This window comes from Saimiri boliviensis, chromosome 20, assembly GCF_048565385.1.
Source record: "Saimiri boliviensis isolate mSaiBol1 chromosome 20, mSaiBol1.pri, whole genome shotgun sequence".
Taxonomy (NCBI): domain Eukaryota; kingdom Metazoa; phylum Chordata; class Mammalia; order Primates; family Cebidae; genus Saimiri; species Saimiri boliviensis.
Genome location: NC_133468.1, coordinates 22155666 through 22168448, shown reverse-complemented (window position 1 = coordinate 22168448; position 12783 = coordinate 22155666). Strand labels below are relative to the sequence as shown.

Sequence of the window (12783 nt, the reverse complement as noted above, 5' to 3'; positions counted from 1 at the left end):
CTGTAATCCCAGCACTAGAGGCCGAGGTGGATGGATCACCTGAGGTCCAGAGTTCAAGACCAGCCTGGTCAACATAGTGAAACCCTGTCTCTACTAAAAATACAAAAATTAACTGGGCGAGTTGGTGCACGCCTGTAGTCCCAGCTACTTGGGAGGCTGAGACATGAGAATGGCTTGAATCCGGGAGGTGGAGATTGCAGTGAGCTGAGATCACTCCATAGTAAGTACTCTAGCCTGGGCGACAAAGCAAGATTCCAACTTAAAAAAAAAAAAAATTTGCAATACTGGAATTTAGGAACATAAATGTTAATTTTGTGGCCGGGAGCAGTGGCTCACGCCTGTAATCCCAGCACTTTGGAAGGCCGAGGTGGGCGGATTACGAGATCAGGAGATCGAGACCATCGTGGCCAGCAGGGTGAAACTCCTTATCTATTAAACATACAAAAATTAGCTGTATGTGGTGGTGTGCGCCTGTAATCCCAGCTACTGGGAGGCCAAGGCAGGAGAATCACTTGAACCTGGGAGGCGGAGATTGCACTCTAGCCCAGCACAGAGCAAGACTCTGCTTAATTTTGCTTTTACAAGGCAGTAGGTGAAGAAATAGAGTCAGAGACTAGCATAACATGCTGGAGCTTTGGTGAACATAGTGTCTGTCCTCAAATTTACACCAGAGTGTGAAAGACACCAAAACAACTATTCAGATAATTTAGCAGTTGTAAAAAGTTGTTATGAAAGGAATACCAGGTGCTGTGAGAACATAAGGCAGTAGAGTCAATGAATCACGCAGGCTTTGCTTTTTTCCACTTAAAAATATTCCTGAAATTTGCTTAGGAGTGTTAAGGCCTAATTAGCCAGAACCACCAGGAGAGCACATCTTGAAGAGGAATCAGAATGCTCAGGATAAGAGAGTTCAACCTTTTCTAAGACTTGAGGTCCCTCTGGAGGGTTCTAAGGAACATCTAGGAAAGCGGGGATTGGTTCTGGATGGATTGCTGTTTGTAAAGCAGGATTAGGAGAAACTGATTAGGGACTAAGTGCTGTTATGAGTGAGGGTGGGTTAGCAACTGAGTATCTCCAGTAATAGAAATAGCAAAGCTGGTCTGGGGGCATCATTAGTAAGAAAATAGTGGTTATTCAAAGAGAGGGTGGTTATAGTTTACAGCTGCTGCATGACCTTGGGAGAAAATGCTTTCTGCTGGTGAAAATAGAAGACACCCTAAGGAGATAAACCTTGCACTCCAAAACCTTTGTAGATAGAGAATCTCCACTTGGAAGCTATAGGTGTTGTACAGATTTAGTCGCAAAAACTTACACTTTGAGTGCTGATAATATAATATGATGATGTAAAATTTAGGAGATACAGGAAGAAATAAGGGATAGGGATAAAGAAAAGAGGACAGTGAAGGTACAATAAAGGTATGCATATTTTTCTGTCTTTCCTCTTTTCTTCACTTAGGCTCTTTTCATCTTGATACCTAGTATAATGTCCAGCATTTAATAGGTATTGAATAAATATTTGTGAATGAATGAATGAATCATTCAATCAATTTTGGTCCTGAAATGCCAGGGAAGAAGAGGTGATGAACTGGCATATATTGAGAACCATGTCTATGTCAGGTATAGTGTTAAACCTTTTGTGAAACAGTAATATGGAATCAACTCCTCTCTCTCAGCTGATCTGCAGGTTTAAATGTATATATGGTGACCTTTGGGAAGCAGAGTTTGAATGACACAGGTCAGCCTTGATCTTTTGAATCTGAACCTTTATCTAGTAGTTGTTCAATATATTCCAATTTACTATAGAAACAGGAAAAGGTCATTAACTTTTTCAAGCAAAATTTATTTTCATATCTGGGAAACTGGAATTCCTTTTTTATATCTTTATTATCTCTCTGATGTTCTCTTGCTCCCTGGCCAAGCCCTTCCAGGCAGCTTTGGAATATATTCCTGAGATGTTAGAGGTTTAAAATAAATCACTATTAAATGATAGGATTTTAAGGGAAGACTAAATTATGTATTCATTAGAATCATCATTTTGTTCCTAAGGCAGATTTGTGATGGTATGATAGAAACAGCATCTTAGCCTGAAGTATAGAGGATAGTCCTAAGATTAGGGAATCATCAGTCTGTTCTGAATCATAAGCATAACAGAATGACTCAAACGCTGCTGTTTGATCTCTCTGTACTTACGTTTCTTTTTAATTTTAAATTCTTCTCTGCTAGTATTCTTTAGGCACAACACTGGTTGTGCCCCCACCGAAAACGTGCAGCAAAGTTTGCAGAAAAGAGCTTTTGGGGAGGAGCCCTGGCTGCTTAGATCCCCCCATTGGTTCTGCTTGGTGACCACGCCCCCTGCCCCGCCTCCTGGGCGGAAGAGCCAATTGGGCCGCGAGTTGTGGTTTAAACCGGGAGTGCGCGGCGTCCGTTCACTGCGAGCTCAGAGGAAGGTGGCTGTTGAGAGTGGCGTGTGTGAACGGGAGGGTCTCAGGTTGGTAGGGCGAACCGGGTCGGGCGGCGAAGGAGGTGGGCTGGGGCTGGGGGACTGCCCGGGGCGCAGATGGCTCCGAGCCCCTAGGAGCGCGGTCTCGGATTGAGAACTGGACCCGCGGCAGTTCCCCTCTGATGAGTGCCAGCTCCAAACCGCCTGCTTCCTCAGGACCTAAGAACCTCTGACTCAGGCTGGAAGATTTAAGAGCCGGATGAAGTGCTTGTTGGCTGAAGCCCGTCATTGTATTGTCCCTCTGTTTAGCTCTCGTTTTTGTGTGAACATCCCTAGGATAGAAAGTTTGGACTGTTGCTGTACCTTAGCTTCTCGCACCTTCCCCAGTATCTAATATGTGTTTCTCATTTTTAGGATAATCCAGAATGGCTACTCTGATCTATGTTGATAAGGAAAATGGAGAAACAGGCACCCGTGTGGCTGCTAAGGATGGGCTGAAGCTGGGGTCTAGACCTTGTAAGTATACAAGGCTGCAGTCAGATACACTCATATTGTGAACATGGCCTATGGCCTGGAGCTGGACGAGACAATTTCGTGTACTTTGTGGGCAATCAGAGTCAAGTTTGTTATTGGTCCTTTTTCATTTTCTATATCTTTTTTTTTTTTTTTTTTTTTTTTTTTTTTTTTTTTTTTTGAGACGGAGTTTTGCTCTTGTTACCCAGGCTGGAGTGCAATGGCGCGATCTCGGCTCACCGCAACCTCCGCCTCCTGGGTTCAGGCAATTCTTATGCCTCAGCCTCCTGAGTAGCTGGGATTACAGGCACGCGACACCATGCCCAGCTAATGTTTTGTATTTTTAGTAGAGACGGGGTTTCACTATGTTGACCAGGATGGTCTCGATTTCTTGACCTCGTGATCCACCCGCCTCGGCCTCCCAAAGTGCTGGGATTACAGGCTTGAGCCACCGCTCCCGGCCCATTTTCTATATCTTAATGAGATGATTTAAGAGTACTGAATGTCAGCTATTAGGTGTATCACAGTCATGCCACTACCAAGAATGGGGGTTGGGTTTATATACACAGTATTCAAGTTGCACAGGTATTTTGCTGCTGGAATATTCTTACAGTAAGACTTTTTCTGCAGCAGTCAAAGCCTTAAATAGGAGATCTCAAGTTTCAACACCACGTTTTGGCAAAACGTTTGATGCTCCACCGGCCTTACCTAAAGCTACTAGAAAGGCTTTGGGAACTGTTAACAGAGCTACAGAAAAGTCAGTAAAGACCAACGGACCCCTCAATCAAAAACAGCCAAGCTTTTCTGCCAAAAAGGTGAGTGTTGGCTATAAAAACACTGTTTAAACACTTAAGCACTTTTGACTCTTAAAATGACCATTGGCGTCATCCTGCCTAGCTTTTTTCCCTCTGAGTAGAAGGGAAGCAGAGGTTAGCAAACACAGTAGTGGAGGAAACTCATTGTCCTTGTGGCTTCTCGGCACTTTGTGATAGGAAATCTCACGTGCAGCGAATGAGTATTTTTGCCTCACCTGTTTTTTTTTTTTTTTTTGTCTTTTGAGACGGAGTTTCGCTCTTGTTACCCAGGCTGGAGTGCAATGGCTCGATCTCGGCTCACCGCAACCTCCGCCTCCTAGGTTCAGGCAATTATCCTGCCTCAGCCTCCTGAGTAGCTGGGATTACAGGCACGTGCCACCATGTCCAGCTCATTTTTTGCATTTTTAGTAGAGACGGGGTTTCACCATGTTGACCAGGATGGTCTCGATCTCTTGACCTCGTGATCCACCCGCCTCGGCCTCCCAAAGTGTTGGGATTACAGGCTAGAGCCACGGCGCTTGGCCGCCTCACCTGTTTTTAACTAGTGTCCTGAAACAGATTGGTTGTTGTTATCTACTTAGAGACACATGCTGAGACAGGAGGGTAGTTGAGGAGGTGCTGTTGCTGCTGTAATATCACAGGTGCTGCCATTCTCCTCCTAGCTTTCCAGAGCAAGCAGCAGCTTGTTAGGTGACAGTTTGCTAGCATGTTGATTTTTTCGAGTGTGGGTCACAAGCTACAGGCCTGTGTATCCCAGACCCAGAGGACTTTGCTGTGAAAGATGAAGTTAGCATGTGGATTGACGCTGTATTTGAAACACTTTTTCTTTTCCAGCACAAGCGACACAGAAAAAAGTTTTTAAAAAAATATTTGCACTAGGAAACAACTAGTGAATTACATGTGCAAATTAGGACGTCTTCTTTAAAAGTGAATTAAAAATATTAAATACAGGAATTGCAAAGATACTGGAAAAGCAGTAAGACACAGTACCGAAGTGTGAGAACCCCACAGGGAGTTCTAGGCATGCATATGTGAGGTGAGATAAATCAGGAACATACAGGCTTCCATTTCGGCACGCTTCTGTAGTAGATGGTAGTAGACCTGTCAACTCCAGACTAGGGGATTGTCCATGGTGTTTTTATAAAGTCTTGACAGTGTCTTGCTGCCTCTTACTCAGTGTGTGTATTTGAGGAACACAAACTTGTTTTTAATATTAACCAAGCAAATAATTAAGGTAACACGGAAAAAATCATACTCCCATAAGCCAAAAATGGTTTTGATGATTAGCTACTGTGCTGGGTGATTCATGCCTATTTTCTCTTCTGTTAGGTTGAATAATTGTGTTGATTAGCTCTGAATTAACTGCATTCTTGACAACTTATGCTGACAGGTGCTGATACTTAAATTTCAGATTTAACTTTTAAGTCATGCTGCTCGAATTACATTTGAATCCTATTATTTGAAGTATATTTAGGTGTAATTAGGAAAACTAAGGATTATGGCTTCTTAGAAGGCAGCATGAAATTGACAGATTTAAAAACTAATCAGCTGATAATACTTCAACTCTCACTAACTCATATTTTCTTTGGTTGTTCTAGATGACTGGGAAGACTGTTAAAGCAAAAAGCTCTGTTCCTGCCTCAGATGATGCCTATCCAGAAATAGAAAAATTTTTTCCCTTCAATCCTCTAGGTAGTATCTTTTGCAATTGTGAAAACTTGCTTTTGGCCTTTAGTTTCTTAGTATTCAGATCAGCTGTAACTTGATATGAATATAATATATGACCAAAAACTATAATGAGACTGTCTGAATCTGGGTTGCTTTGGACAAATGTACCTGTTGATGGAATTATTTGCAAGGTATCATCTTAGGTCATGAGGGGAATAGGAACGAAGATGTAGAAGACATTGTTCCTGTCTGTCAAAGCTTATTACCTAGAGGAAGTAAGATGTATTCATTAACATTGAGTGAGTTACTGTGTGGACAGTCTTTCTCACAAGTTTTTTAGAAAGCGAGCTATATGTCAAGTTGAACAATGCCTGAGAATACTTCGGTAGGATTATTTCTTTGGTTAGAAAATTCTTCATAAAACAGTGAAGACGTGTTTTTCAGATTTCTTCAACCCATTACATGTATCTAAAGTATTTTCTGTTTTGGAAACAGCTTTTCAAGCTTTAATTTACTCAACCATTTGAGGAGAAGCTACCGTGTGCCAGGCACCATTAGATGCTGGACGCAGTGTTTAACAAGATGGGCTCTGCCTATGGGAGCCCATAATTTGAAGGGAAAGTCAAATGCTGGACAAGTCAGCTTACTGTGATTGTGAGCCAGGAAAAAGAGCATTGTAGGTCAAAGTGGTGCGAAGATCCTGAGACAGGAAAAGGGACTGAGGTGGTTCTAGGAAAAATACAGGCAGAGTGAAGGAGGATACAGGTGAGGTGTAGGGGCAGATCAGGCAGGGCCTTACAGATTTCTGAGCTGGATCTTGTACCCTTTTCTTTAGCCAAAGAGGTCATTTAGTTATTATTTTACTAATATGCATTCAGATTGTTCTGGCTTTTAGAAACTAAAAACATTTCTACAATTAGTATTCTTTTTTTTTTTTTTTTTTTTTTTTTTTGAGATGGAGTTTCGCTCTTGTTACCCAGGCTGGAGTGCAATGGCGCGATCTCGGCTCACCGCAACCTCCGCCTCCTGGGTTCAGGCAATTCTCCTGCCTCAGCCTCCTGAGTAGCTGGGATTACAGGCATGCGCCACCATGCCCAGCTAATTTTTTGTATTTTTAGTAGAGACGGGGTTTCACCATGTTGACCAGGTTGGTCTCGATCTCTCGACCTCGTGATCCACCCGCCTCGGCCTCCCAAAGTGCTGGGATTACAGGCTTGAGCCACCGCGCCCGGCTACAATTAGTATTCTTGAAATGATCTTGTCACAAGTTTGAGAGTACATCAGGAGGGAAACTGAGGATTGCTGAGTTCAAGGACATGTGTAATTAAGTTTTAAAATGATAAAATGTGGTGCATCCATACTAATAATTACCATTCAGCCATTAAGGATCTTGAAATAGATTTATGCATATTGATCAATAATGAAGACCACAATATCCTGTTTGAGAAATGAGATATTGATAAGTGGCCCTTCAAAATAGTGTAAATTGTTTAATCCACCTACAGTGAATGAAGATGCCTGCTTCTTCCATGTTCACGAAATATCAGTGTTTTAAAACTCTAATCTTGATCAGAAATATTTCATTATTTTAAATTTACTGTGCGTGTGATGAGCATATTTGATTATTGGCCTCTTATAGTTTTGCTTTTTTTTTGTTAACTTCCTGTTTGTGTTTTTCTCTGATTAAAGAGCTCTTTGTAGATAAAGTTAGCTCCCCTTATATATAATGCAGACTTCTTTCCTCTGGAGTTTTTTGCCTGTTTATGGTTTCCTTTACAATTCAGTGGTTTTAAGTTAAATAGTCACATATCATTCAATTCCTTTTTGACGTCTGGTTATAACCAGGCTTCAAAAAGAACAGACTAATTTTTTTTTTTTTTTTGAGATGGGAGTCTCGCTCTGTTGCCCAGCCTGGTGTGCAATAGCGCAATCTCAGCTCACTGCAACCTTCACCTCCTGGGTTCAAGCAATTCTCTGCCTCAGCTTCCCTAGTAGCTGGGATTAGAGGCACCCACCACCACGCCTGGCTAATTTTTGTATTTTTAGTATAGATGGGGTTTCACCATGTTAGCTAGGCTGGTCTCAAACTTCTGACCTCAAGTGACACCCCCCCCAACCCCGTGGCCTCCCAGAGTGCTGGGATTACAGGTGTGGGCCACTGTGCCGGCCCAGAGCAAACTAATTCTTGAGTACTTAGGCTTTAGAGAACTTTCACAACTAAGGACAAAGATAAGGAGAACTATGATTTTCTAATCTTTTGAGAAAACGCTTAATCTCCTTGAAAAGAAAATTCCATATTAAATTAACTTTTGTTACTGTACAGAAAAATTGCTTGCTTTAAATAGTTGCTAAGATGCAGTGACTCACGCCTGTAATCTCCAGCACTTTGGGAGGCCAGGGGATGAGGGGTGATGGTGCGGGGTGTCACTTGAGGTCAGGAGTTTGAGACCAGCCTAGCCAACATGGTGAAACCCCATCTCTACAAAAAATACAAAAATTAGCTAGGTGCGGTCGCAGGTGCCTGTAATCCCAGCTTCTCGGGAGCTAAGGCAGGAGAATTGCTTGAACCTGGGAGGTGGAAGTTGCAGTGAGCCAAGATCATGCCACTGCACTCCAGCCTGGGTGACAGAGCAAGACTCCATCTTGAAAAAGAAAAAGTTGCTAAGAAGTAAGGTACTTGGATTTTAGGAAGGAATGTTACCTAACCTAGTGGTTCTCAATTTGTTTTTGGTTTTATACTCTTAGAAATTATTGAAGACCACTTTTGCTTGTATGACCTGCTCTTTTCTATATTAGAAATTAAAACTGAGAAACTTAAGATATTTATTCACTAATCACATTACATTAATGAAAACTTTTTAATATGAAATATTTTTTGTTTTGGAAAAGTTCTGAGAAGAATGGCATGGTTTATATTTTTGAAAATTTGCTTTATCTGTCTATTTTGCACTTGGAATGTATCTCTTATTCTCATATCTGCCTTGCATTGATCATTCAGAAATACTGATTCACTGAGATATGTAGATAACCCATGTTGAAGTGCTTTATTATACAATATTAAAAGCATTAATATCAAACTGATCTCATCAGGAAAGTCCAAGGCACCTGTCAAGCTAATGACTGCAGATAAGTTTTCCAAAACTCCTTTTTTTGGCCTGACATAGTGGCTCACACCTGTAATCCCAGCACTTTGGGAGGTAGGGTGGGCAGATCACCTGAGGTCACGAGTTCAAGACCAGCCTGGCCAACGTGGTGAAACCCTGTCTCTATTAAAAAAACCAAAAATTAGCTGGACCTGTAATCTCAGCTACTTGGGAGGCTGAGGCAGGACAATCACTTGAACCCAGGAGCTGGAGATTGCAGTTAAGGAGATCGTGTCACTGTACTGCAGTATGGGTGAAAGAATGAGATTCCATCTCAAAAAAAAATTCCTTTGTTTTTGGCAAAATTTTGACATCTTATATTCTGTCATTGGTAACAAAGACTCTCAGTTTTCCTTGAGATGATAGACTTCTTTCATTCCTTTGAGAAAATGTGTGACAAGTATCCAGGTCTGAGTGACCCTGGGATTTCTTGCAGTTCAAGTAAAAACAGTATTCCAGGAAAAAGTTCTCTAGTTTTAGCTTGCAACTCAGATGATTGCACAAATCGTTTCGCTTTGAGATAATCATATTTTGGTGTACAGTGGAAGTGGTTTATGGCATACTTCTCATTTTATCACACAGAACATTTAAAAGACATTTTCTCAAGGATGGAGAACTAATAAAATTAATACTTACTGCATGTGGTGAAGTGACATTAAGTGAAACTGGCGTTTTTAAACTACAAGTGAAGAGAGATGGAGAACATGGAGACTGCTAATATGCTTTATTGTCACTACCTTGATTTGTGTTGAGGTACCAGCAGCTTTATCCACCATTGCCTTTGGGCCATCATTACAAATGTCAGCCCTGTGGGAAAAGGTGTGAATGTTGTCATGAAACTAGTTTTGACCTCATGGACCACCTGAAAGGGGTCTCAGACCACCAGGGGTCTACAGCGCATGCTAAGAACTGCTGCCCCGACAAAAACACTTTCTCTCTGTCACAGACTTTGAGAGTTTTGACCTGCCTGAAGAACACCAGATTGCACGCCTACCCTTGAGTGGAGTGCCTCTTATGATCCTTGACGAGGAGAGAGAGCTTGAAAAGCTGTTTCAGCTGGGCCCTCCTTCACCTGTGAAGATGCCCTCTCCACCATGGGAATCCAGTAAGTGAGCAAGTGCCCTTCTAGAAGGGCTGCAAACAATTTGTTTCATAACACTTTCATTACCTTGGGAACAGAGTTGTGCGGGAAGTTAGCCTGTGAGTAATTTCTGTCCTTCAAATGACAAGGATAACATTCAGAAAAATAAACTATTCTCAATTGGTATGACTTTTTAGTCCCAAATGCCCCAGTGCAATTGTTATTCTGGAAACTGGATAGTTTTAGCCACAGCAAATAGATGAATTCATTTGTATCTTCTTAGGCTGTAAGTTGAAGCATATATAATAAACTTGTTTGGACTGATGATTCCATGTTCTATCTAAAGCTAGTGTAAGATCAAAACACCTGTGCTGCAGCACAGACTGACAATAATTTCTTACTACAGAAGGTTTCAGGTATTAGTTTGAACTGTTAGTCAAAGCCATCATTATGTTTTCATCATATATTTCATTATTTGTTCTGTTGTGGGATAATTCGTGCTAATAAGTTGCATTAGTGACATTGTTAGCTCTTTCTTTGGTCTCTAAGAACAATAGAGATTCAGATACTTCTAAAACTTCCTAATGAAAGTCAATTCTGGGGCCACAGACACATTCCAAAAAGTACATATCAAGAGGGGGTTGCAGGTGATTCATTAGGCAAAGGGAATAACATGAGTTTTTGATTGACAGCTAATGTCTGTTGATATGAACAATGACTCAAGGATTTGCAGAAATTTAATAAGATTCCTGTTTTCTAGATCTGTTGCAGTCTCCTTCAAGCATTCTGTCGACCCTGGATGTTGAATTGCCACCTGTTTGCTGTGACATAGATATTTAAATTTCTTAGTGCTTTAGAGTTTGTATTTGTATTAATAAAGCATTCTTTAACAGATTCTTCCTAGTATTGTGATTGCTCTTCCATGGAGGTTACTTATACCAATATGATAGCTAGCTGAGGTGTTTAACCCAAGAGTCTATGATGTGACAAGAGATTTGTCTGATTTCTAAAAACTTAAATCCCTTTGGTTTGTTTTAACAGCTTATTTTAGAAGCTACCACTGTTTTCTCTGAAAAGTATCCTTCTCAATGTGTACTTATATTGAGTTTTGTGGCCATTAATGAGTGACAGTTATTAGATCTCTTAATTAGAAGAGCTACTTCCAACTCATTAAGTATGTGTTGCTAGGCATTCTTTATTGCTGGTTCTACTTAGTTTCTAATGACTTTAATACTCAGTATTGAAAGGCTCTAAATCTTCTAAGAACTCAACCTCCTTGCGATCTTCAATTAGGTTCTTTAAAGATCACTGCAGGTAATTTACTGATAATAAGTTCCAGACTCCACCTATAGGAAACTGTATTTAGTTGTTTACCTTGTGTTGGATATTAGTATTTGAGAAACATTATGTTTAATATTTGACACAATTTTTCAGATAAGACAATGAGGTTCAGAGGTTTATCGATTTGCCAAAGGTGTGACGAGCTAGAAAATGATAGAGCTGGCATTTTGATCTAAATTCTGAGGTTGGAATCAAAATAGAGATTGCAAATGGTTGTTCATAGGTTTTCTTTCTGAGGGTGGGGGTAGATGATATTTTAAAAGCCTTCATCATTTCCACTATTTACAATCCCACTATTTCACCAATCTGGCTTTGGAGATTCTGTTGAAGAGAGATGTGTCCATAGTAGATCCTGTTTCTATTCAATTCCTCCTGGGGCTGGAGAGGTGGGTTGCTGGTGGCTGCCTTTTAGGTGGAGTGTAGGCTTTCATCTCACAGACCCTGCCTTAGATGGCCTTAGTGAGAACTGAAGTGAACCTTTTACTTTTTGTGTCTCTTCTCAGACCTAGCCTGCTTAACTCACTTGACTTGCTTGGGCCTTGTATGGACCTGAATTTGACCCTTGCTTGGTGCTAAGTTATATAGGAAGTCTTTCCTTCGATATATCAGTAGCTTCTATCGTCAAGTTAGAATGTGAACCCTTTGCCATTATTATTGGAGGAAGCTGAAAGATACTAGGCATGAAATACTAAGAACACCTACAACCACTTATCCTGACTTAAACTTTTTATCTTCTAAATATAACTTAATCAGTGTGACTTTCTGGAATTAGTAGAAAGGCAGACTTCTAGGAGAATATAATACCATAAGACAACTAGGGCACTTGGCTTTAGGGGACAGTATTAGGTTTAGCATCCTCAGGTAAAACAGGGCTGCTAAGAAAAGCGAAGTATAGGTTGGACACAGTGGCTCATGCCAGTAATCCCAGCACTTTGAGAGTTTGAGGTGGGAGGACTGCTTCATCCCAGGAGCTCAAGATCACCCTGGGCCATGTAGTGACACCCTTGTCTCTAAGAAATTAAAAATAATGAGCTGGGTATGGTGACATATGCCTGTAGTCCTAGCTGCAGGAGGTTGAGGCAAGAGGATCGCTTGAGCCCAGGAGTTCAAAGTTACAACTTGAACAGCCATAATCATGCCACTGTACTCCAGCCTGGGTGGTAGAGTAAAACTGTCTCAAAAAAAAAAAAGTGGTAATGAATGGCTTCATACTCTGCAACACAAACTGAAGCTTTGGAAAATTGTCTTTTGTGGTACGGGGAACCAACGGCTGGGAGCAAGGGGACTAGTCAGTCCCTTACCAATTAATTGCTGTCCTCTGGGTTAGAACTGAGCGTGCAGGGATCTGATCTTTTCATCTGCTGTTAATCAGATTGCAGTGTGCATAATGTGTGTTGAGACTGAGAACTTTAAGCAGATGTTCCTCCAAGATAATTTGCATCTTGTTGGGGTTGCTGCTCTTTTGTTAAATTCTGACCCTTTTGAAATAAGACTTTATTTGTACCTTTGTAACTAAGCTTTCTACCTTTCTCTGCACCACCTCTGAGCCTGCCTCTCAGGATTCTGTACCTTAGAGTAGGAGCCAACAGTCAGGAATGCTGTTATCTTGCTACCATTTCTTCTTTGTTATCACAAGTTGTATTTTCCTACTTCTTTGCATGCCAGCCATGGATTTTACTTTTTTTCATGCTGGGTGTTTTTACATTTCTATTAATATTGTTAACCTTTGTTCTGGAGTATGGGTAAGTTACCTAGACGCAATTTGATTCATTTGAGACTTGC

At 41.1% G+C, this 12783-nt stretch overlaps 1 protein-coding gene across 2 annotated transcripts; it reads left to right on the top strand.

Moving 5' to 3' along the window:
* The first annotated feature begins 2398 nt into the window (after positions 1 to 2398).
* On the top strand, positions 2399 to 10559 carry PTTG1 (PTTG1 regulator of sister chromatid separation, securin). 2 transcript variants are annotated; one of them, XM_074390338.1, is made up of 6 exons: positions 2399 to 2488; positions 2855 to 2956; positions 3587 to 3768; positions 5367 to 5460; positions 9526 to 9684; positions 10421 to 10559. In XM_074390338.1, exons 2-6 carry the CDS (start codon positions 2866 to 2868, stop codon positions 10498 to 10500), a joined length of 606 nt encoding a protein of 201 aa, XP_074246439.1. In that variant the 5' UTR covers positions 2399 to 2488; positions 2855 to 2865; the 3' UTR covers positions 10501 to 10559. The 2 variants fall into 2 exon arrangements, with proteins under 2 accessions (XP_074246439.1, XP_074246438.1); XM_074390337.1 differs by having other exon boundaries at positions 3584 to 3768.
* Positions 10560 to 12783: the final 2224 nt, after the last annotated feature.